This window comes from Danaus plexippus (genome assembly GCF_018135715.1).
Source record: "Danaus plexippus chromosome 13 unlocalized genomic scaffold, MEX_DaPlex mxdp_15, whole genome shotgun sequence".
In the NCBI taxonomy this organism is placed as follows: Eukaryota; Metazoa; Arthropoda; class Insecta; order Lepidoptera; family Nymphalidae; genus Danaus; species Danaus plexippus.
The window spans coordinates 1,303,188-1,330,492 of record NW_026869849.1 but is presented as its reverse complement, the minus strand read 5'-3'; the positions used below and the strand labels follow the sequence as shown (position 1 = coordinate 1,330,492).

General features: G+C 29.3%; 2 protein-coding genes across 4 annotated transcripts in view; both read left to right on the top strand.

The window, feature by feature from the left end:
* LOC116770157 (calmodulin-A-like) overlaps nucleotides 1-4,765 on the top strand; it is a 29,043-nt gene extending 24,278 nt beyond the window's left edge. For both annotated transcript variants that reach the window (XM_032661516.2, XM_032661520.2), the window contains 3 exons: nucleotides 367-502; nucleotides 985-1,133; nucleotides 1,517-4,765. In XM_032661516.2, the coding sequence (XP_032517407.1) occupies nucleotides 367-502; nucleotides 985-1,133; nucleotides 1,517-1,548 (317 nt within the window). In that variant the 3' untranslated portion in view covers nucleotides 1,549-4,765. The remainder of the gene's footprint in view (nucleotides 1-366; nucleotides 503-984; nucleotides 1,134-1,516) is intronic.
* A 5,723-nt stretch (nucleotides 4,766-10,488) lies between these two features.
* On the top strand, nucleotides 10,489-24,699 carry LOC116770214 (membrane-bound alkaline phosphatase-like). Of its 2 annotated transcripts, XM_061527760.1 has the most exons (9): nucleotides 10,530-10,605; nucleotides 12,388-12,480; nucleotides 15,502-15,803; nucleotides 19,924-20,116; nucleotides 20,765-20,934; nucleotides 22,561-22,731; nucleotides 22,818-22,983; nucleotides 23,228-23,548; nucleotides 23,872-24,699. In XM_061527760.1, exons 1-9 carry the CDS (start codon nucleotides 10,551-10,553, stop codon nucleotides 24,162-24,164), a joined length of 1,764 nt encoding a protein of 587 aa, XP_061383744.1. In that variant the 5' UTR covers nucleotides 10,530-10,550; the 3' UTR covers nucleotides 24,165-24,699. The 2 variants fall into 2 exon arrangements, with proteins under 2 accessions (XP_032517482.2, XP_061383744.1); XM_032661591.2 differs by lacking the exon at nucleotides 12,388-12,480 and having other exon boundaries at nucleotides 10,489-10,605.
* The last annotated feature ends 2,606 nt before the right edge of the window (nucleotides 24,700-27,305 follow it).

Genomic DNA, 27,305 nt, shown 5'->3' with positions numbered 1-27,305 from the left:
ACCGGTTCTTTCTGACGTTTTAGTTAAGGACAAACAGTGACTTTACATGCGAACGTATATTGAAAAGATTTATTAATATATGTTAATTATTACTCAGAACATAAAACCATATCGATATTTGATTCGTCTATAATGTTTAATTTTAGCGAGACCAGTATAAAATGGCATGGAGCACTCAACATCAAGATGGTGATCCTAATTTCGTATAGATACGCTATAAATAAATTGTTTTCTTTTATTTTAATGGTTCCCAGAACCCTAACTTTCAATTTCACTAGAAAAAAAAATCATAAATCAACAGCGAGGAAGGTATTTGAATTTTAAGAAGCATTATTTAAAGTAATGTTTCTTGATGCATATTCTCAGAGACTGAGTTGCGAGATATGGTGAAGGAAGTCGATCAAGACGGTAATGGTACCATCGAGTTTAATGAGTTCCTTCAGATGATGTCAAAGAAGATGAGGGGTGCTGACGGTGAGGATGAGCTTAGAGAAGCTTTTAGGTGAGGTACTATTCATTAAAACAGGTATTTGATATTGATAAAAAAATATGTGCTATTCAAGATTAACCTACCTACAACTATACTATACCCATCTGCTATGTAATAATGTACAGTACTTTAATAGTATTTTCTAACAATTTCTTCCCAAACCCAAGTGTAGCAGACTTTAGATGAGTGACGTATGAATTCTGCCTTGAAACTGACATGCAATTGATTTCGATCGCTTCAACAATACTCCACTTGTATGATTCAAAAAGGACAAATAAATGGAAATATTGGAATGACAACATCTTACATGAAAAATATTTTATACAAGAGCCATTCCATTAAAACCTTTTAACAGTCCTTTCCTGTGTTCTTCGTATATTTTTTTGTCGTTTGTTTCCGGTTCATTTTGAACCGGGATAATATTATGGAAGTAAAATGTTTGCTTTCCTCACCTACTAAACTAAAATCCAAATCTATCGCTGTCATAATTTCAGAGTGTTCGACAAGAACAACGACGGTCTGATTTCATCGGTGGAGCTGAGACATGTGATGACGAACCTTGGGGAGAGGCTGAGTGAGGAAGAAGTCGATGACATGATCCGTGAGGCCGACCTCGATGGTGACGGCATGGTTAACTACGATGGTAAGCGGACCTTACATGATAAATGAAACTAAGACTTTCAGTTACAACGCTTTTTGTATCCTTTTATACTATATAATACCGACGTTTCGGTTCCTTTACAGCAACCGCTTAGTATCCGAAAAAAATAATTTCATTTGAGCGAGTACACGCGAAAATCTTAGATATTAATATGTTAAAAATATCTCTTAAATGAAACCACCATCCTAAATAATTCAAATATAAAGGAACAGTTTTCTACGTTCGCATGTTTTTATTATCGATAATAACGTTAAAATTTACAAGCATATAGCTAAAATTAATAAAAAAAAATTAATTATTCAAGGTTTAAGAATCTCACTTATTTCTAATTATAGTTAATTCTAAATCAAAAATTTCTGTTACAGAGTTTGTGACAATATTGACGTCGAAAAACTAGTATGCAGCTGATAAACCCAAAAGAGATCGCCCCCCACCGCGACCGTACCATCCGGAACCGAGTCAGCTCGGGGGGAAAGAAACTCTTATTTAAGTGTTCGTGTGTTTGCTTTGGGTTCAAACAGCCTAACTCCCAACGAAGTTATGTTGCAAATGAAACAACGGCCTTTGAGTGATTTAAACCGTGGCTCCGTGTTTTTTACATAGTTTATCGTTTTTTCTCGTTTTAATTTGGTGTTATATTAAGGTTTGCGAACCACTGCCTTTGGCTTAACACTGTTTGATGTTGGTGTTGTGATGTAACTTATTTTATGACACATTATGTAATATGTACCTACGTATAACGACGACTGTTGACGTAGCTTCGCTAGCCAGGCGTTTATTGGAATCAAGTGCTTCTAAGATTTAGTGTGATTGATTCACTGTATAATAACATGTCCCGTGGTTTGCATGCATTTGTAAATATTGCATGTGTGGAGCATATGTTATATGTAAGTAGATCAATGACGTTCGAAGCGTGTTTTGGAGAGTACTTAATTTACTACGCGATGAAAAAAAAACACTTCGATCGCGTTATACTGATCTTATCGTTATAAAAATGAGCTGTATTAGTTATCATTCATATTGAGAGCTAGTTATTAAAAATATTAAGAACAAAAGACAAGTTCGAGTTAATTGAATTATAAATTTAACTGGATATAGTTGATAGCTCGTATACTTCAATAGCACGTAACTACAATTAATGGTAACTATGTTGAAGTGTGTTATTCGTAATATTTTATATGAAACATAGATGTTAAAATTTATTATGTAGCTGATAGATGAGGTGTGCGTTTTACAGACAGGTAGAGTTATCAAATAATTGAATGACGATATTCGTAAGCTGCTCATCATCGTCGCAAGAGTCTTTGCAGACTAGTCGTGGTCATCACGTATCAGTGATCCGTATACATGATGGCTTTCATGGGATGATAGTTGCAGTGATTTCTCCTTGCCTCTGCACCAGCACTTTTTTGGGGCTATTTAGGCCCCAAGTCTTGCTGTAGCCTGTTCCAGTCAGTGGTGTCTAAATACTCTTAGAAAGTACATATGACTCGGAAAAGATCACATCGGTACTTGCCAGGTTTCGAACCCTCGCCCTCACGTATGAGAGGCGGGCCTTTAACCTCCAGGCCACCACGACTATCATGAGCTATTATAGCTTTTATAAACAAACAAATGAAGTCACATTAAAATTGTATTATAACATTTTGTTTTAACGTAATGACTGAAAATTGAGATTATATGAGAAATATCTTTTTGTAATACAAACAAACAAATAAAATAAACTCTCTATTCCTTATTTTTTTTTCCAAATGAAACTAATTTACGTATATAACTAGAAATTTTCCGTTAGAAATTAATTTGAATTTTTTTTTAAATAATCATATAAAATCTCGTTAGTACCTATTCAATTTGTTGTGTATGTATTTTGAATCGTATAACATTAGGTAAATAATATAAATCATTGCATTCCCTACCAATATAATTCTATTCACTTTAGTTAGTCTGTTACCTGTCTGTATGACGTCACATGGCATAGATTTAAAAATCGGTTGTGTCCATTTTGTAACCGTTGTAGTGATCAGTATACATGTGTAGTATAGAAGTGTTGTAGATCTCATAAGTCTTCCACTAAGCGAAGGTTGACTGAATTATGAGATTACAGTTTACTATTGTTACTAACACGGCCATTTTATAATAATATTATTTTATGTGTTTTTATTATATAAAAATTTCGCACTACCGTCTTGATTCGTTAAAAAATTATATCCTAATGATCCAAATTTTAAAGGCATGCCAAATATCAATGATAATGTACTATCAATTCTAGTTAAATATAATTTAAATACATTCAAAAGAATTATATTTCTGTTAGTAAATATATCTATATATTTTTTTTTTTTGAATTTATAAAACGACGAAAATAATATAATGCCAAGAAAAGCGAAAGATATAATTAAATGAAATCTTATTTATTATAGTTAGGAAAATATAAGAAAATATACACACTCCATGAGAAAATTAATTATTTTCAATGTTAAATATTTCCAAAAATTATCTATTTATTTAAAGTACGAAGGTATAAAATTATAAATACATTGTGAATGAATATAAAATTTAATTAGCAATACGAAAAGCCTGGAGGCTTTATATTAATTGCAATATATTTATTTTTTATTATCATATAAATTTATATACAATAATGACAATAAAAGAACATAATATAATGAGTCAATTTTACATAACAAAAAACTATATTTTGGATGAACGATTCAATAAAATCGCATATCACACGCAATAATATTAAGAGAAAAAAAAATTATTTTATCGAAAATATATTAAAAAGGTTTTACTGTTAATAAGAAAGATTATTTACATCATATTATTTGTTGAAGATTTATATTAATTATATGTATAATGATTGTATATTTTTGCAAATCGCAATTCTATTGTCATGATAATTTAGTTCATTATTCCATAACATTTTGTGTTAAGAAGCGCTAGTGATAACCGTACCTCTAGCATGACTTCGCTTTACACTATTTTTAGCAAAAACAATTAGTTGTCAAAATTACTTGTATGAAGTAAAAAAATTAACCAGAACTACGCTTTAAGTTGGCAGTGGCAAAATATTCCACGATTCCATTGAGAATGAAGCCATAGCTTAAAAATAAGATTAACCAGTTATAACACAGAATAAATAGAAATTAAGTTCGACAGTTAAAAAAAAAAACAATATATTTGTCCCTATTTTATCATACTAGAGGTACAGACTCAATACTCCATGGAGGTTACATAATCGAAATTGATTTAAGAAAATATATGTATATTAATAAGTTTTTTTTTTTATTATAATTAAAATTGTAAAAATTTTGTTATAAAATCCTATTATCACCATTGTTATTGCAATAATCAAAAAATTTCTCCATTGTAACTTAGCGTGTAACACGTTAAACGTTTCGAAATTAATTTAGTTTTTGAACAACGATGTATATGCTTTCGTTTAAGTGCGATTGGTAGCACTGTTCTGTTATTGATTTATGAAAGTTGGTAACAATGAAACTAGTATCTATAATGTACTGTTATAAATATCGCAAGGTAGATCGATGTAACTAGAAGATTATACAGGCTTCGTATGAAAAGGACGTTTTAATAAAATTGATATGTGAATAAAATCTGATGTTTTAATTCATTATTGATTGATAATATTGGTTATTATCTATGGTGTGTAATGTTATTTTTGTGTTATGTGTACGAGTATATACGAGTGGTTTTTATCTCGAAGAACCATTTGACTAAATCATGTGATGGGAGCACACATTTTTTCTCTTTCAATATGTTTTGAATTTGGACATGAATGAAACAAGGCACCTTACAGCATTGAAATATGCATTAAATTACCTAATTACAAATCTATAGTGGAATATGTTTAGTACTTTAATCTTATTGACTAAGACGTATTAATATATCATTAAACTAAATACATAGACTTAACAACAATGTACACAGATGACACTTGAATATCATTGTAATCTCTTTGTTTTATGTAAATCTACACAATGTTATACACTCCTAATAACAATAGATAAACAATAAACAATAAATTCTCTTTATAATATTGAGACTTAGATTAGGAATAAGCATAATCTTAAAACATTAAGAAATACAATCATAACTATAATAATTCATCACGTTTTAAACTAAAACTGGATTAAGAGTAGTTATGATTATTCTTGATATTTAATTCCTTTACATTAACATAACACGTGTATGGTCTGTGACATCACGTGCGCACGCGCATCCATCACCGACCAATCAGTGGGCTCGCTCAGCTCACGCCTGTCACGAGTCATGCGCCTGTATTGTGGACTGCCAAATTATTCGTCATGGAGATGCATCATCACTAAAAACATTGGTGTTTAAATGTTGCTATAATTATAACTAATTTCTATATCTATTGAATATATATAGCAGATATAAATAAAAATTATTTATGATGATCAACATTGATACTTAACTATTGTACCTTGTTTTTTTTTTTAATTTAATTTGAATGTAAACCATGTACGGTAATATTAAGAACAAGCCTTTTTTAATAGATTACACGTTAAACAAATAAAACTGATTGTTTTTTCGAGATGATTTTATAAAACTTATATATCACATAATATCTACTCCATACATTTTGCGATAAGAATTGCGGAGGCACGGCCCGGTTCTAGATAACTTTTAATTATACTACACTAAATAAACGTTATCTGTTTAACATAAAAATAAGTTATTTATCACATACATATGTTTTGACAAACTAATCTATTTAAATTATCTCGCTTGATTACCATATCATGAAAAAAAATATAATTTAAAAATCGAAGACTTAATGATTTTACGTAAGGAACGAGATGACCAGAAAACCTTCAGTCATTGGTTGATAGTTTAGCGTAAGCATCTCGTTTTTATTTTGAGTTCAGTGTTCTAGAAAACAAACTTCAATTGAAATATCATAAGTAGATAAATGTGAAGAGCTATGAGATAAACCTAGAAATGCTCATCTTGGCTAAGCCATTTAAATATATCTGGCGAAATTTATGCACGTGGCCTATATCGTCGACAAATTTAAGTCAGTTACAATATGTCCATATACTTTGATTGCTTTGTTTCCGTCAACTGTGGAAGTCATATGGCCAAAGTTCTGGCACAGATGTGTAAAGAATATAATTGTGTATTTTCCTCGTGCTGCTTTTCATTCCCTCGTTGAAAGTACCGGAAATTTTTCGAACGATTTCTTCCTTCCTATCCCAATTTTATGTCTTTAATTTAAACAACTGCACATTTTTTTTTTAATTTTTATAGATTTTTTTATTTACGTAAATAATTATTATTGATATATTTTTATCATTAATTTTGTATGTCTATCAATATGATAGTCAATATAGTTGAATTTTAAACGTTGCAATTATACGTAAATAAAAACAAAAATCTAATTGTATCTAATTAGCAAAATCGATAGCGAAAACTGTCCATAAACAATATTCCAAGCAGCTTTATTGTTTAATTAAGCCGTTGTAATATGTATGATGACATTTGAAAAATATAAATATTTGGTTATATATATGTTTATATTATATTTGTCAGGTTTATAACATTTGTCCATGTCCACAAATAATTACCAACTTGTTAGGGATTTCACCTGTTTTAAAGACACTTTATTTTCAAATTACTGCCATGCCATGGGTTTTCCCCGGCACCATACTAGAATCAATAATAAATATTATAAACGCAACAGAGTCTATCTGTTTTCATTTCGATTTTGATGTCAAGAAACCTTTGCAAAGAAATAGTTTATTGCTTATTTATATCCAACTATGAATAAAATTTGAAAAATTTGAATATTAAATTACTTTTATTATGTTTTTGCTATTTAAATTTAAACTGCATCTTATTTTTTTTTTCGCAACATTTTTATTTTAATTAAATGTATATAAATGAGCAAATTTTTATTAAATCTATGTAAAGTTGCTGGTTTATCAAGAAGTAATAATGAAATAACAAGTATGTCTTGTACCACGTTCTGTAAATATTTTCCTCCTATACTGTAGTCATTATTAAGTATTCTATAGCTAAATATTAAATATATATTATATGAGACGTGAACATTTATTGGTCAGTTAATATAAAAATACATATAAATGACAATAAATTAAATTTTAAATTTTAAGCGTGTGATATAAGGACGAGTTAAAATTTTACTTCCTCAATACAATACACAGCTTGTCCGCAGATCACACATAAGACGAAATATTTTAGTGAAATTCTAACCTTGGAGCTGCTTTTTGTCCGATAACCGAGAGATAGAAATCTTTATCGTTGTTTTAGCCTCGTTCCTCATTTCTTCGTCTGTATCCCACCAAGGTCAAAACAAGTGTATCTTATTGTTAGACAGTAATGCAATATGTCATTACATTATATATATGTTGCCTATTTTTCATCTCCTAACTTTCCGTTTGTTATCAACTTTTTCTTGCTCAGTATTTGATATATTTTATTTTTAGTTATACAATAATGGATATTTTTAATATATTTTTCTTTCTCTTCTTACCTTGTTAGAACAACGAACGATACATATTTAAAAGAACTAAGATTCGACACTGAAAGGTCAATGTCAACCTTTGATAAATTTAGGGCACACGATTTTTATTAAATCAGATTCAATAAAATATAGTTTGTTGGTATGTGACATTCAGTACACATTTATATAATCAAGTTAGGTTAGAGACAAAATTAATTTAAAATACGCGTATCATTTAACTAGACGTTAATACCGGTCACTATCAGGTTATTCCCGAAATTATAATTTTGGTAAAAAAATTAAGTTACAGTTTGACAAGTTACTTAGAAGTAATTCATAAGTCACCGTTGTTATATTAAACAAATGAAATTTCAAAGTAGATGTTCCACTTTATATTGTAATAATAGCTGGTAGTTTTTTTTGCGGTCATAGAAAATATACTCCACCCCACGTGTTAGTTATTTTTTTTATATCAAAGGTAAAGATATCATGTTTTTAAGATACGAATCTTTGCTGACAACAGTGACCTTGAATATCCTTATAAAAATTGCTTGCAATGATATCGTTACGAGATACACCTTCCTATTTTGTGAAAGTCTTCATCAATTCCATACAAGTTTATTTTTTACCATCTCATACAACATCCAACTTTCCCTTCTAAATAATTCAATCTGCTGTTATTAAAACAGTATATTATATCTGAAAATATATTCTCATAATAAACTATTAATTTTATACGGTACAGAATGGCAAGTATATAGTATACACAGTTTCTAAGTTCCTAAAACAGTATCCAGCGAAATTCATTCTTGCATCACGCATTGTGTAGGCGCCATTGATGTTAAGAAGGATGTGAGTTATTCTCATAGCAATTGTGGTCGTATTGCACGTATCTCGTGGCCTCCAATCCTTGTCACCTGATTTTTATGTACTAAATAATAACAATTACTTTCTTGGATTAGACCTGTTACAGTTAATGTATTGGATAAAACCATTGTTATTTAATAGAAAAATTTTGTTGGCGATTTTATTTCAAATATCATCTATTGAGATATTGGTGTGGATTTGATTTACTCCTTCATAACATTATTTAATTTTCTAATTATGCAGCAAGTTTTTTTTAAATAGAAAAATAGACTTATAACAGTATTATTTAAATAAAACAGCAAAAAAACTCTCCAAGAACACAAGATTTATATCATTAGTTTGTGTTCTAAAGCGTCTAATAATTTTTAACACATATTTGAATTGCTAAATAATTAAATTATTTTTATGGTTGTATTTTTTACAGAAATAACACATGTTTACGAGGAAATTTTGACAACACACGCTAGTCAGTAAAAAGACGAAAATAACTGGTTTTTTCTCATGATTTAATGACATTTTATACTTGAGTGACGGGAGAGAAAAAAATATAAAAAATATATATATTTTTAATTAGTAGCATTTCTTATACAGTTACTATAGTAATATAAATAGAAACCGATTTGTAAATATAGGCTGTTTTAAGTGCCAAGTATTTAAGTGTCATGTGTACTAAAACCGATATTGTTAATAAGCCCACACACTTGACTTTTAATAAAGACAAAATTATCTACATAACATGATAGGTAAGCGTACATATTATATCGTTTTTCAGAATCACATTATGTAACACTCACATTGACAAACGTATGTTTTTTGATGGTTATTATCTTGAATTAAGATTTGATCTGATTTTTTTATCACCCTATTCAAGAGAACACAAAGTAACTGATTTTATTTCTGACATATGTCGTATCATGTGAAATAACTCATTGCGTTTCATTGGACAGAATCAAAGTTCAAATCTTGATAGAACGATGCATATATGAACCTACTTCAAATACTTTTCATGAGTATATTTATATTTTGCGTGTAATTTTATAAAATTTTTTTCGTATCGAGAACTCGATTCATTTTCTGTATCGATTTTTTTCGAAATCGAGTTTTTGGTACCTAACAGCATTTACGATAGCGATCTACAGACAGAAGAAATCTTGTAAAAAATTTAATTATATATAGACATTTAATATGTTTATTATAAAAATATAATTTCCGTTAACGTACTATCGCGATAATTTCTTTGACTTGTCTTTTCTGTCACCCATTAAAGATTTATATCAGTTACGTAAACGTTGAAGAACGTTTAAAATAAAACAATCATGTATGTGTAAGTATATAATATAAGTTGTTATAATTATTTTTTTAAATCTCAGTTACGACATTAATCATTAAAATTTTGCTCTTGATAACATATACGAGTACGTCAGCGGCGGTCCCACGGCGGGCCGGCGTGCTTTATATATACAGGATGTTATATTTTCATTAAATACTAATATGTATGTAATGTAAGGAAAAAAAAATTAAAAAATAAAAACAAAATTGTTGCTGAATATTCCGCTCACAACTCGATGACGCTCAATTTCCTTGTTAAGTTAATTTCTAAAAATTAAAGGAAATTGTTTGTAAATAAAATAAACAATTTTAATATGAAGGATTTATAACAAAGAAGATAATAACATAATAATAACCCGTGAACACGGTTGCTGCAAAGTAACCGAAACGTCAGGACTATGTAGTTTAAAATAATAAAAAAAAGATATGCAATCCGAAAATATTAGTTTCTGTATTTAAATGAGAATTTTCGAAAGTCTTCATAACATTAAGAAGATAATTAGATAAATACAACCTCTGCTCTATTAAATACATTTTAATATATGTATATATATAAAGCAACATCGGTATCAGTGTCTTAATTAAACAGCCTATATATCTTTATATTTTTATTAACAAATCCCAGCTATAAAACCCGACTGGAGGAGATATTCCTCAGTCGGGTACCATTGTCTCTCTGACCACGTATTTTTGAAATGTTATCTCACTTACATTTATTCTTATTTATAAACGTTGTTAGCGGATATTATGGTAAGGATAAATCATATCTTAAAAGTTAAATGTTAATGTGTCTAACGATACGTTAGAAAACTTTCTAAATATTCTAAAAAACATTATTTATCAAATATTATGTTGCATAATCAAATTTAATGTACACAGTCTAATATTTATATATTTCCGTTGATCCAAATCACATGTAATTAATATTTATAATACAATGTATATTGCAGAACACTTATCATGGACATAAAGATATCTCAATTACAACATAATTCAATTAAAGTAGATTATTGTATTCTAGTCACAATAACGACATAGTTGATAAAGAATAGAATAATACTCGTATCTAGCTGTGTAGATTGAAATCATAATTGGATTAAATCATTCAAGAATTTTTAAATTTTTATTACAATTTAAATGCTTCCATAGAATACATTACGTTGCGTGTAACAACATGTTAAGAGCATATACTAGATGTAATACTTTGATGATAAATAAAATTGCTTTAATTAATAGTTCGAACACGTGAGAGGCAGAGTATTAAAAAAAAGTTACATTGTGTATATTTTTGTGTTATATTATTGCTAACATAATATTATATGAAAGGTCAATACACATTATTGTTTGCAAATGGATCTCGTATATGGAATTTTAATATTTTAATACCTCGGATTGAAAACTGTTTTTTTTTTTATTTCTAAGACTTTCGCGAGTATTTATTGATATAAAACCGATATTTTCGGATTTACTACGCGGATTTTTTTTAATTTTAAACTAGGTACATATTCCCGACGTTTCAGTAACTTTGTAGACACTGTGATCACGTGCTGTCGGGCAAAAGGCCTGTTTACTTTTGATATAAATTCTAAAATATTTCTTAAAATTACTAGCAATTTACAGACTAAAATCAATATATTACTTGTCATCATCAAATAAAAGTGCGGAAATCCGCCAATTTGTTGTCAAATTCGATATCAGAGGTAAACGCGGTTTTTAGTATAGTTAACCCATTTTTGTATGAACATTGGCATCAATGGAAAATTATAAGTTTCAAATTTTGCTCAATAATAAAAATGTTTGTTTCATACCCAATCATGTAAAACTTTTTAATTGAGCGCTGATATGCATGGAATAGTTTTATTTTTGGCCCAAGAAGCGATACAGTTCTTGAAAGGAGTCCTAAGTAAAAACTAGTTAACATTTTTCTTCAAATTAATAATTATTAGAATCTTAGAAACTAAATCGTTACAGAAATATTATTTTTAAAATACATACGTGAAAATTTTCTAAAATTAATGAATACAACTTAATATATAGTATTTCTTTTATTTTATAAAGCAACGTAAAATTAATATAATGTTATAAAAAAATATATAAATAATTCTAGAATACTTTTAATGTCAAATTAAAGTCTAGCTTCTGTATTCGATAAACGAAATATTCATCATCATCATTCAATGTTTTTTCCTTTACTTTTTAAAGGTTCTTTAGAACAGGTTCTATAAAAACCTGTTCAGTCTCAAAGGAGCACCAGCCTTAAAACACCGTTATTGCACAATGGACACGATCGCGATTTATTTGCTTGCAATTCAATAAAATAATATATTCATCTTATATCCCCATATAAATATCTCCTACAATATATAAATTAGAATATCCCTTTGTATAACAATAATAAGTGTAGCAATACAAACATAAATAAGACAAAAAGATAATCCGTAATCGTATCATCTTCAATCTTAAGTTAAATGATATATAAAAGATAATTAGCTCGTAACTTTTAAATCGTTCGTAACACGCGGATGACTGTAGTGCAGTTGGTTAAGACGCGGGATCGCGGTCGAACGGCTATGATGGTGCGCTTGACATTTGCTGTTCTGTTCGTAATAACGTGCGCCGGCGCAGGTATGTTGATTTAAAAGATTTTTTAACTTTTGTTAACTATTACTTATCTTTTGTTAACTATTACTTATCTTTTGTTAACTACATTGTTTGTGATTTTATATTAAAACGCGTATAAAAATATAGATAAATGAGTAATTAATTTAGCAACAGATGATTAAATGGAAAGGCGTTTATTAAAATTGATAATGTGATAACTAAATTATTATATTTAAATTGATTAATCAAAAAAAAAATGCAATGTGAAAGGTCTTTTATGATTTCTATTCAAGAAGAATAATACCTTTAAATATTTATAAAATAACGAATAATAATAATTATTATTTAATTAAAGAATGTTATTTTTTCACGTATTATCTGACACATTTCTTAATATTGCCATTCCGTATGATAATTTGTAACATATTTGTCGAAATAGATATAGTTTATCGACTTCAAATCGGACAAAATTTATGTTTTATGCGAAGTTTTTTTGCGGACTCAATCACAGCGTTATAAATTCCTGTCACAGTGGTATGTTAATGTTATGTTAATCATATTATTATGTTTATTTAAATTTCTTTTATTTATTATAAAAAAATATGTTGACATAAATTATAGTTATACCGTTTTGTACGACATACTTTTATTCCATAAATTAATTAATAAAACTAGTAATTTTTTCAATCAAAAATGACATATTTTATCTGTGAATTTAATTCGAAACTTAAGAATCAAAATGAACCGTAATCATAAAAAAATAAATAATAGATCCTGCTGATATATTTTTGTCCGTGTTCGGATAAAATGATGGAGTATAGACGCAAAGCTTACAACTTCATTAGAAAAATATGTGATATATAAAATATATGTAAACGATATCTGACTTTTACGATCAATAATATCGGACGCATGACGAAAAATTTACTTAAAACATTACGTGACATCGATTAACTCATGTACGTGACCATAAAACAACTATTCTATGTTAACAGCGTTGTTGAATACTTAGTAAAAGTTACTTCGAATAAATGACGCTTTATATTAGTCAAATATTTGATATCTCCTACATATTTCTATGTATATGCTTTTTTCGCTATTTATTTTGTTAATAACTTCAAGCTAACAGATTACTTTCATTAGAAGTGAAATTAATTTCCATTATAACTTCACTTATTTGCAAATAAGTTGAAAGTTCATAATTTTAAGGAGTGTAATCAAAACAAGGCATTTTAATAACGAAAAATATAACTCAAACAAAATATAGTTTCAGTTTCGCATTAAACTTATATTTTATATTTAACAAAATGTGGTAATGTACTAATTTAACTCTTTTACCTCAACGACGAGACGCATCCTTGTGTTTTGTAGCAAAGCAGCTAGCAGCAGCAGAACGATAAAACAAATAGTTTAGGATTTAATTACATATAAATAAATGATGTTGTTTAGTTATGTTTCAAACGGTTATTTTTAATTGTTGGTATAAAACTTTCATTCGAAATTTGGAATTTCCTAAAAAAAATTTGCTCTTTAAACGTTTTCTAAAAAATGTTTTTACAAAACTTTATGCTTTACTATATATAAATTTTTTAATACCCTTATTTTAATATCATGAAAATTACCTCTATTTACACACACACACACATATATTCGTGATTCGTATATATATATTTATGAAGCCATGAGGCCACTAGCATTTAAAAACTCTAAAATCCTTTCTCAGTTGTTAATTTCAAGTACGCAAAAAATTGCACAGCAAATTATATGGGGGAAACATATTTTCCTGTAGGAAAATTATAATGTAACCTTATAACTTTCATTGTTTTTTATAAAACTTTCATTGAAACTACAAATATGAAGGTGAATGAAAAAAAAATTAGTTGAAATCAAAATTAGAGTCGTGGTTGCTTTTTTAACCGTATACTTTTTTACCCATCGGTAGTGCTAACTTAGTTCGAAGATCCCAAGGATGAAATACGCATATACTTTTTTATAGCTAACGTTTGAACACTCCGAACTTTTACCTTATTATTTAACTATATAATTCATAAGTTTTTTCACGTCCATTGGATTATTTTAAGCTTGAATCTTAAGTAAAATTATTTTTTATATGTTATAATAATGTATTTATTTTGACATAGGTACATATTTATGTGGTCACAAAAAAAGAAATTTAATTATTAAATATATTTATTACTAAATTAAGAAAGATATTATTTAAAATATTCTTATTAACGCATACGATGTTGTGATAATATCTATAAATAACCAGTTTTGCCCGCGACTTCGCGTTAATTTCTGCATCTGTAATATATGTGTTACTGACCGGGCGAACTCTATTTCACCCTAGAAGCCATAAATAACCAGATATTGAAACTTATTAGGTTTTGTTCTTCTTTTTCGATCGAACAAAATTAAATATCCCATGTCCATCTCCTGGTTCTAAGCTATCTCCCAACCGATTTTCAACCACATCCCTACAGCGGTTCTTGAGTTATAAATAGTGTAACTGACACAACTTTCTTTGATATATGTAGTTAAATGCTCATGTCTATGTATTTATGGTACAAAATAGTAATTATAGAGGACAGCCAATTAGCGTTGTGGAACGCTAAGTTAGACATTGTCAATTTCTATTAAAACTGGGCTAAATACATTATTTGAACTAGTAGGTGACATATTTTTATTTAGAAACATTACATTATCTGACCATCAACGTTCATTAAGATATTTTCACGAAACAGGATTCTTAAACTTAACTAAATACGTCTCTGTATAATTCCGAGGTTGATATTTTTACAGATATTGGATTGATATCTTAGAACATTCAAAGCAATTCCTTTCGTATTATGAACTTAAAATATTATATACTTAGTATATACATGTTATGATTGGAAACTTTATCTTGATAAACGTCCATACAAAAATATATTAAATATAGAATTCGATTAAATGAAATATTTTCACTATGAAACTCATAAAAGAATATTTTTATAATTCCAGTATGAAATTAAATGTATTTAATTATTTGAAATATTCTTGCAGAAGATGTCGTCTCCACACCGAAGCCGAAAAAAGTTCTGGACACTGTTATGAATCCAGCGTACATACCTCTGGAAGAGAAGCATGGATCGTTTTGGAAGAAATCCGCTTCGGAAGCCTTGAAATCGAAATTAAAAGAAACGGTTAACACTAACAAAGCCAAAAATGGTATACTCTTCATCGGTGATGGAATGTCTATTGCGACTATCATGGCAGCGAGAACACTGGCCGGCCAAGTCGAGAGGGGTCTAGGTGAAGATAATGTGCTCGCCTTTGAGAAGTTCCCGATAGCTGGACTGGCGAGGGTAAGTTGTGATTACATATAAGCAGAAGATATATTTACGGATGCAGTACTAGTTGTAACAATTTAAAGAATATTACAAATACTTTAATTTTCTAATCTAAGTTATCGTCAATTTAACGAAATTCCGAATTACCTACACGTAATAACATGATATTTCTTCAAAAGCCAACATCCGGCCAGGAGAAAACATCAAACTGATGTAATCGTATAAAAAAAAGAAAAAAAAAGTGAACGCTTTACCCAATAGACCGAAAACTTAAACTCAATGGACAATCTTCGTAGAAACTTCTTGCTTTCAAATGAGTTTTTAATAAGAATTAAAAGATCGCACAAAACGGTATAATTCATTGTTAAGCTAAAACGTTGTTGACAAATATTTTACACTTGCTTCCTATAATCTCTCAATCATGTATAACAATATAAATTCTCATCTTACTACGAGTCAAACATTTCTTTGATTTCACAAAGAAATCACTTATGACTAAGAAACTTGCTAATAATTTAAACAATAAAGTAAATTCTTTCCGTTACGGTACATTAAGGTATCATGCATATTTGTGATTGTATAAATACAGTTGTGTAAAGGAACGTTTATTAGTTAATTCTCGCAGCTTTGTCCGAGTAAAAAAATAATATTCGTCTTGTATTTAATATTTATATTTAGTACAATTTATTGTTTAATTTTATACGCTAAACCTGCAAAGTATCTGAATATTACCAAAGCAATTTAATGTGTAGGAATAAATTTCAGTTATAATCCGTATGTTGATCCACCCTAATGAACTCTCACATTTTTAACTATAACGAAATAAAAATTACAATGACTTAAATTTTTCTTAATTTTTTTTAAATAAAATTAACGTTTGAATACTTAAAAGAAAACCAAACAAAGTATTCAGCAGTAATATTGACGTCAATAAATTATAAAGTTGCCAGTGTTATTTACTACGATCTTAAATTTACTATGTTTAAACAAACAAACTAACTCTAATGCTATATAAAACATAAATCCATACTTATCTACAAATTGCATAACTGATGAAGCTCTTAATTTACTTATGTCAGCTTTCTGCTTATGTACTTACTAGACCTTAAGTTTTTTCTGCCTGGAATTCATTGTTCAGAGGCAAGATAGTGCTACTTTCTTTCAATAAAATCTTTAGCACATACCTTCGATGCTCACTCACCTATCTTACGAACAACTAACTTAAAATATTTGACAAATAATAGCAAACACGTCTATAAAGTTACATTCCATAAATTATAATATTATAACGATTTTATTGGCTACTAAATAGCAAGGTTGAAAAATAACTATCAATAGAATGTATACAAAACTTATCCTCGAGTCTAACAAAAGTAACGGGAGATCATAGGAGCCATAGCACTTAAATTAAATAAAGATAACAAATTAAACGATAAAAAAATATCACAAAGTAAATAACCATAATAATAAAAAAAATAAACAGAGCTACTTTGTACATTAACATTTAGTTTATTAACAGTCGCCTTTTTGCTATCCTGTTTTAATAACAATTATGTTTTCTCTATCAAACTTATTAAGTAATAAGCCTCATTTGTCCAAAATAATTTTGTAAGTTTTATCATATTTTAGAGGAAGGGAATTTAAATGTCTGTATTGCAATGACAACCTATGACAAAGACCTAAATTATTGTGTATATTACAAAAAAATTCAATATACAGAATGCTAGTCGAACTATAAGTCGTGGTATAAATTTTAGTATGCCAACTTACTTAATACTTACTTAAAGGCTCATTACTAAAACAAATCTGCTGTGTCTGTTGCAATAGGATAGACATTGCGAAGTTCTTGTCGGATCATTTGCGCTAGCAGGGGTAATTTTTACAAACACTCTTTTTTCAATTTCCACAACATGTTTATCAGTTGAAGATTTTGGTGCATACTTGCATATTATTAATGTTCATGATTTGCTTTGCCCCATCTGTAATCTTTCTTGCTCATGTTAAATTTTAAAAATTGTTTCGATATAACTTCTGGAAAGTGATATTTGCAGTCCCAGCGCAAAAAAAGGACAAATAAATTACATTTCTCATTCGATAATGATCAGCCGCTGCATTCAAATAGCAACAGCACAAAATACGGAAAACTCAAGGCTCCCACATAGAATAAGTGTAAAAGGTTAAGTTATTAAAATATGTACAATTAATGTTCTAAATTCTATACCATGATTATATTAAGGACTAAGACATTTCATAGATTACGCAAATTTATGCAACTGCGTAATTCTAGCGACATGACATAAGAAACTAGAAATCCGGTAATCCTTTCGACCGAAACACTACGCCATCTTACTATTTCCACATTTTTAGTCCGCAGACCCTGAAGATCGTTCCAGTTTTAAGGGATGATAGAATTTTTTTTGGACTAGCTCAGAATTAAACTTATATCCTCTTAGTTCGCATTATCATCATTCTGGTAATGAAAAGTCATAAAAAAGGTTCAGTGGCGTACAACACAAAGGCACTTCCTTTCGAAACTTACAAAAAACGATTCCGTATCTGTTCTCAGAATTTGTGATCAAAAATTATATACAAACTATTTTAATTACATGGATTAAACAAACTAGGAAAAATTCTATATTATTATTGTTAATTGAGTTCTTTTAATATACTATCATGTTTGCATATCTCCGTACTTTGCCTTAAGGTAAACGAAAGCCATTTTGATTAGTTAATCATTTAAGACACTTGAAGTGTGATTATTTACATAAGATAATACGAGATTGCTCTGACAAAGACAGACGTGTTTTTTTATTCAATGAAATTTGTAATTTTTTTTAAGGTATTTTATAGTCTTATACGTATAACAATATCGCAATCTTTAAATACACTTACTAAGAAGTAGACAACGAGAATAAGTATTATATTCTTACTAAGCAAACACGTGTATATTTTGTCAATTACGTATTGAATTTCTATGTATTGTATATGGTTTAATGCATATTACTTCAAGAGGAACCGTAATTACTTCGAAGATGTATAAAAAGAACTTTATCGGTTCATTTATTTATCATATAATATATTGGAATATGCATTAACTGCGTCGGAAGACTTCATCCGGAACATCAAAAACAGTGTAATTTGTCGGTAAAGTTGGTGTTGTGTGGTTGACCAGCCGTCACGAGTGTCACGTTCAAGGAAATTGCAGAGGTCGCACGTAGTTATTTGAAAATTCATTCTCTAAATGATAAGCTAGTACTCTATGGTGACAACCCTGACGATAATGACTTTAATTATATTTGTAAGATTAAAATAATATTTCGAAATATATAAATTAAAATGATTGAAATCTATAATAATAATAATTCTATTGTTATCTTAGGAATCTGAATTATATTAATGATACTTACAGAGTTTAAGGAAATAGGTGATTGTTTGTGGCACTCAAAATTTTCAGCCTTAAATGTACTTTACTTTTACTTATCCTTAATTTAATGTGTTGCGAAATTATTATTCCGGCTCAACTAATTCAGTTTGTGTTTATATTAACGACGCTGTTGACCTTTCGATTATATAATATTTAATTTAAATCTAAAAAACATTACCTTTCCGTTCGTTTATCGTATGTGAATGCTTATTAAAGATTTGCACAAAATGGCACATGTGTTATGCAATATGTCAAAGTTTTTTAGCTTGTAGTTGAAACACATATTGCATAAACATATTTATTTTTTAATCTTTTTCGTCGAACACTACTCGTATTTTCAACTATTTGAAGACACACTTCGAGTTACAAACAATGATAGGAAAGAAATACAATAGGAAATCGTCGCCATGCCATGGTAATGTATCTCCAAGGTCAATAAACAATAAACTCATTTCAATAGAGGATGGACAGGAGATTGACAAAATAAATAATGACAACAGCTTTAAGGCTGACATATGACACGAGGTAGCAGTGATGGAAATATCACTGACAGTTCTTTTAACCATCGTGTAAATTAAATTCATAAAAATCTGGTAGATTTAAAATATTATGATGCTTCAAGAACTCTTGGTCTCTGCTTCTTGACAATCAAGACACGCTTTTCTTTTTAAGGAATAAGGAACTCTTTAGTTGATTCTCCTTATTTTACAGACATATTGCATTGATGCACAAGTCGCGGATTCGGCGTGCACCGCCACTTCCTACCTCTCAGGTGTGAAAACCAAATACGGAGTCATAGGCTTAGATGGCAACGCGACCAGGGGTTCCTGCTTATCCCAGTTGCATAAAGCGAACTGGTCTCCTTCTATTGGCCAGTGGGCTTTGGAGAACGGATTGGATGTTGGTAAGTTCGATATTCTTTTCTTTATTTAATACCTATATTATAAAACCAATATTATTTGTCATTTAGATTATACGATAGTTTAATAAACTCATTAAGTAAGGAATAGGAAATACTATAAGAAATTGTATTCAAATTTACATTAGATTTTAATCACAAATTTAGAAATTGTTTGCTAAACGAGTAATCTTTTCATCTCTGTCGTTTGTCAAAAATTCTTGACTATATATTCAATAATTCAGTCAACAATCGGATATTATTTATAATTCATGTTTGTTTTTTAATATCGTAATAGCAACGTGTTTGCCAGTTTAAGATTCCTTAATTACATTTATCCATACTTAATGCTATACTATGTCTTACGTCACTTCCTGGGTGTTAAGCATTCGATGAATGTTTTTCGAACTATAATAAAAATATTAATTGAATCATTTATGTTATTATGAAAATATTTTTTACATATTTTCGAAGTAAGTTGCATGGAATGAGTATCATGAGAAACTATGACTCCAATAATTATTTTAATGACATTATTCGTAAAAGAAACAGTACCAAACAAATATTAGTTTTATTTCTTTGTAGAATTTAGAAGCAATAAAATATATAGAAACAGTTTTTGGTGTGGTATTTTTAATCACATTTTATCTTTAGGTTTGGTAACCACCACAAGAGTTACTCACGCCTCACCGGCTGGTATGTACGCCCATACATCCGAGCGGAACTGGGAGTCAGATGCTGATGTACCCGAAGAATGCCTCAGTTTAGGATGCCAGGATATCGCCTACCAGCTCGTCACTGGCAACCCTGGACGACATTTCAAGGTTAGCGATTTTCACATCAATTTATTAAAAAAAATAAAACCTAATGTCATGGTGGGTATCCTCAGTTATTATCTCTACTACTTAAGCTAGAAAAACAGACTCGCTGGACAGAAATTATTAAAAATATTCACTATTATACCGTATGTATATATGTAAAACCATTTAAATAAACATCTTCGGATGTACGTCATTCCATTAGTGTCATAGCTCTCGGTTTAGTCTTCATTCTTCATAACATTATTGTCATGCAAATTTATTCTGTTCATGTAAATAAAAAAAATAAAAATAAACCAGAAGCTCATTGAGAGACATTAAAAAAAAAATACCGCGAATATTTTTTTTTTTAAACTGTCCTGGGTATTGAGATAATAATATATACAGCTACTTTTAAACAACGATTCTTACGACTTAGATACTTACATATTGTATTTTATTGTTTTTTTTTATGACAAGGTTTTAACATTAAACATAAAAGAAATTTATATTTCTTCTTTTAAATTAAAATATATTTACAATATGAAAAAGAAAATTAAAATCATTTTATATATACTAAGTGATTAATGCTGTAATTGTCTTGAAGTCGCTATAAACAGATGGCTGTATCACGCCTTCTGTGAATGATTGCTACTTACTTTGAGATCTTTTTTGCAGCGAAATACGAGAGAGATATTTATATAATCCATTAAAATATGTTAATTCTGTGACATAATTCAACATTATACGTATCTATACCATTCTAATAAACGGACAATATTTGTCTTTGATAATTTTGATTCTTCCGTGGAAAGGGTTATAATTACCTACTTAATAAGATAATACCTTATCAGGCTGTTTAAATGAATGTTATGTATTATATGTTAATATAATTGGAACATTATTTAGAAATGTGTTATTCAAAAGGCTTACCGCTTAAACCAGACCAAGTGCCTGTAGATAATAGGAAACTATTCAGTCCTGTCGTTTCAAACAGATCTAGAATAATATTATTCTACTTGTAATACGTATATGATTGTACAAGTGTTACATAAATTTTTCAACAATAGTTAATATTTCACAAGGAAAACATATTGTAAAGGTTGGCGTTACAATAAATTTTTATCAATGTCACACAAGTGAAATACTGATGATTATTTTTTATGTACTTTTGTGACCACACTTAGCATTTTATTTCATTAGTTTTTTTTTTAATTCTGATTATCTCTAAAAACAACAATATGTGTCTTCAAAACTCTAAATATATAGATTTCTATTACGGAAATGAATTCGAAAAAATGAAAACATGCCCTTATATGGCAGCAGCTTCTTGCATAGACCTCTATAACCTATTCATCCATTTTTCTTTTAACATTTATTTCTTTAAATTTGATTATTTTGCGCCTTATCTTCTTTAATTCAAGAACGAATTACAGTTTAAAGGATTATAGTTTTTGTCATATTTATATCAATTGTAATTAATATCAGAAATATACGATATGTATGAAGAATGACTAACAATGTCACTATTTAATTTCACTCAATTACTTCATTATTATGAATTTTGTATGTTTTATCTAAATGGAGTAAAATGTAATTTTATTGGGTGCCATTTGATTCTCTAAGACTTAAACATATTTGATTTATTTCCAGGTCATCATGGGAGGAGGTCGTCGTGAATTTTTACCAAATATTACATCTCCATTGACGAATTCGACAGGCAGAAGACGAGATGGAGTGGATCTCACAGAGCTGTGGCATCAAGATAAATTGGAAAGAAACGCAACACATCAATATGTCACCGAGAGGAATGAGCTAATGAAAGTAAGATAAATGGCCCTTAAACTGATACAGAAAACCATATCATATTATTAAATTTATTACAAATAAGGCATATTACATATTTTTAGGTCTTCGAATCAGATGATTTGCCGGAATACCTACTAGGATTGTTCCAAGATGATCATATGGATTACCACTTACAAGCTAAGGACCAACCAACCCTCGAAGAGATGGTGGAAGTCGCCATTAAAGTGCTATCAAGGAGTTCAAAGGGATACTTTTTGTTTGTTGAAGGTATAAAAATGTTGGAGTTGTTTTAGTAATTTTATCATATATCATGATGCTTGATGCTCGGAAGTAGGATATTAAAGTGATCCAAGGATTTTCTAACAGTTTTCCTTGTTAAACATTTAGATTATTTAAAAAGGAAATACTGTATAATATAATTTTCCTTATCAAATTATAATATATAACAATTGCGATATTTTTCTTATTTTCATCTCAAAAAATGTACTGAAATATTATCCTTTAAATCAAGGTGGAAGGATCGACCACGCCCATCACGATAGCTATGCCTACTTGGCCCTAGACGAAACCATAGAATATTCGAAGGCAGTACAAAAAGCAAAATCCCTAACAAATGAAACGGACACATTGATAGTTGTTAGCTCAGATCACGCACACACTATGACAGTAGCTGGTTACCCCTCCAGGGGTAACGATATTCTGGGTCTTGTGGATGCAGCTCAAGGGTCAGATGGCAAGCCATACACAACAATAAGTTACGCCAACGGTAAAGCCACGTCTATCACTGATAAAGGAAGAGTAGATTTGTCTTTGGAAAGCGATTTCAAGAACAGTGAGTTTTCAATATTCTTCTTTTCAAATCTTTATATAGCAATACAAATACTATCCTCATAATAAAAGTTGTATGAAAAAAAATGTATAACTAATTGTCACTAGCTAGTTTCATATAAGAGTTCAGGCTGCGTACACATTTGATGAAATCAATTTATTTCTAACTGGAGTGCAGTTTCGCCCATACCTTTTGCTCAGACGTTATCGTTCTTCAGTATCACGATTATTGCAAATTAATAATATTTTTTCTGTTTTTTATTTGGGTTATGTAATTTCGGACATAAAATAATAATGATAATGTTAAACTCGTCTGGTTACTTCCAGGGAAATTGGACTATTCTTATCCAAGTTTGGTTCCGTTGGACTCCGAAACCCACGGGGGTGAGGATGTTGCTGTTTTCGCGAGTGGACCCTGGCAGCATCTGTTCACATCCAGCTACGAGCAGTCCGCTATACCACATTTCATGAGTTTCGCCATGTGCCTCAACGATATAAAACATGAACAATGCAAACGGCATAGAACTTTATGGACGTCTAGTAGTACCATGAATAAACCAATCAAGTATTATATCTTAAGTTTATTAGCTGTGATTTTAATAAGTATATCCTATTTCTAGTAAGTGAATTGTTAGGCCCTAGATACTTAATTTATTTAGTTACATTGTTATCTGTATTAATTCTTCAACAAATACAATAGTTGTTTTTGGTAACTGTTGTTATTATTATAATTGTTGTAAATATATTATTTTCAACTCTTGTTAAATAACCATTAGGCTGGTCCTAGATTTTAGATACAAAAGATTTAATGTTCCATAAAATTATTGATGATTTATGTTTATACAATGCCATGAACTTGTACAAATATTACATTTTTATTACTTATAATTTAATAGATGTTCTCTTTAATATTATTAAAGATTTTAAGTTAAATAATTCGCTACGGTTTACTGATTACTCTTGCAAATGAAATTAACGCTTACAAAATGTTGTCTTCCAATATCTTTAAGGTATTGAATTAAAATCTATAGTATATTTCATAATGTAATTATCAATAATTATTACCTCCAAGGAAGGACATGTGATAACTTTAATTGTTGATGAAATAAATATTTGCTGTTAGTATTAATATGTTAAATAAATACGTTCCTACGACGATTTGTGTATTTTTTTATAAATAATGTTAGGTATAGTCGACTGTGACGAATGCAAAAATATTAATCTGTATCGCATACCTACAGCGGAACAACTACGAAACTGCTTAGACATATACCTAGTAGAACAATATCCTGTCAATTGTGTGGTATAAGGAAGGAAGGATGTTCAGCAGTATCGCTCGTTAATTATATTTTATTCATACAACACAATCTGTTTAAAGCGCCATCTCTTGACGGTTTAAGTAACAACTTACTTTTTATGATGTCTATGTAATTCAATATAATTGTAATAGATGTCAGGTTATTAAAATTAATAGGGTTTTACTTTTTTACTTTTTATCCGAGCAAGTGCTACCTCTGTCGGTTCTTATATCCTACCAAAATTTATAATTTTGAAAGTTATATTTTAAGCAAAAATTTCAAGACATTTTTTTGTGGAAAATAATTTAGAGCTGCTCTGAAGAGTTTCCTATTTTATATCCTTGGCATTCTGATAATATCTGTAGGGAAAGTTTTAACCTCGAAGCTTCTAAATTTTATAATAAGTAAGAAAATAATTTAAAAAGCGTAAATTTTGACTACCTTCAAATGGGATTCTACTATATAAATAAAATCTTTTATTGGATGTTTCAGCTGGTACCAAATGGACAAATAGTAAATTTTTATGACACCAGATTTTACCGACGCCACAGCCGCATTAAACCTTGCGTGTATTTATATATATATATATATTCACAAGCACACGTACAACATACAAATCCTTTTATAATCACATAAGAAGTGCATACTGCGTATAAACACTAATAAATTGTTTGTAATTTCAAATTAACATCTTCACTAAAGGCAGATAAAAGTACTTACGACGCCTATATCAAAACTGACATTTTATTTTTTTTTTCCGTATGTCTGTTTCTTTTGGCGCATTTCTAGAAAATTTTGGGCTTTCAGTTGCAAATAGGTCATGTCATAAGCTGTGAGTTATTTTAGTTTATAACTGAATTCAATATGCAGGAGGCTCTCAATTTAAAAAAATATAATTGTTAAGCTATTCTTCATTCGATGATATACAAATTTCCATTTTTCAAAATAAATTGTCCTGTGGTTGGCTTATGGGGACCAAGTCAGGGTCTCATAAATCCTCATGAGGATGGAGACGTGTCTCTTCAAGCTGGTCTACGCAGTGGAAAAAGCCGCAGGCAACAGTTAGTAGGTATAGCATAAAAGTTGAATGTCAATGTCATTTACATGTTCGTTACGTTGAAAGTATTAATTGCCTTTGGGAAATACCCTTTCAATTAAATAATCGAAAGGTGTCCATTTAAATTTTTGATATATCTAAACCTATATAAATTCTTTTATTACTATAAAGAGATCGCTGATAGTATGAAATTTCGTAGACTATAAGAAATGTATTTGATTTGACTTTTATATAAATAAGATTTGATTTGTAATACATATGGAGGCATTTTCGGTAAAATATACAACATGTATGACGCCGGCCAACGATAGCACGATTACAAGACATGCTTTCCTTCCTCGAACTAACCACTTGTATAAAGTTAACATTCATTACAAATGCAACGAATACCTAAAAAGTAATTTAAACACGAAAAATTTGGTCGAAAGAGAAAAAAAGACCGCTCTCTCTTTTGTCACACACTGAGCTACATCAAAAATAATATCACACATATATTCTCTAATCGGAACTCCTGGATTTTGTAGAGTATTTTTTCTTTTTTTTCAAAATAAATAACCTTTTCATCGCAAAGACTGTTCAACTCGAATTTATGAATCCGAAGAGAATATACTTTCACTATATGCATATGCTGAAGATGCACGTAGTAATAAACACCACTTTTATAAGAATTCATATAAAAGTGAATTTTAATATTGACGATACTTGGGCATGATGTTAAGTATGAGTTATAAAATATCGTCTGCTATGTCACATTTGGCCCTTAATTTTCTATCTGTAATTTAATTTAATTTTTAATTATAATTCAACTTAAATTAAGATATGTGTATTTCATTGTAAGATTTCATATATTTGAATGATCACACTGTTTACGTATCGAAAAGAAAAGGCTACAGCTGCCTTTATTACAAAGCAATCATTGGGAAAAAATGATTTGCTTAGACACGTATAAGTTAGAATAAACGTAAATATATGAAATTTATTTATATGCAATAGAAATCCTCCTCAAATTGATACAAATGATTCTCCCTACTATTTCGATTAAACATACATCAACTATATTATAATTCATTTTTAAAACACTGATTTGAACATTATCGGAACCTAAATATTAGAAGTTTAATTTAATAAAAAATTTACGAAGAATGTGAAAAACTAAACAGAAGCTAGTGAGTATTACATTTCCATAGAGAATAACAATAAATTTACTACAAATAAAAATGTCCAAAGCTGTGTACATTCGTTACTCACGTCAAATATTATGGCTTATGGCTTGTTGACTTGGAGTGATTCAACCTAACCCCTGTGAAAGTAGCCTATATAAAATATAAGGAATTGATCCCACTCTCATCCTGCCAGGGTCTTTGACATCTGTATAAGGCATTGGTGTATCGTGTATTATAATAATA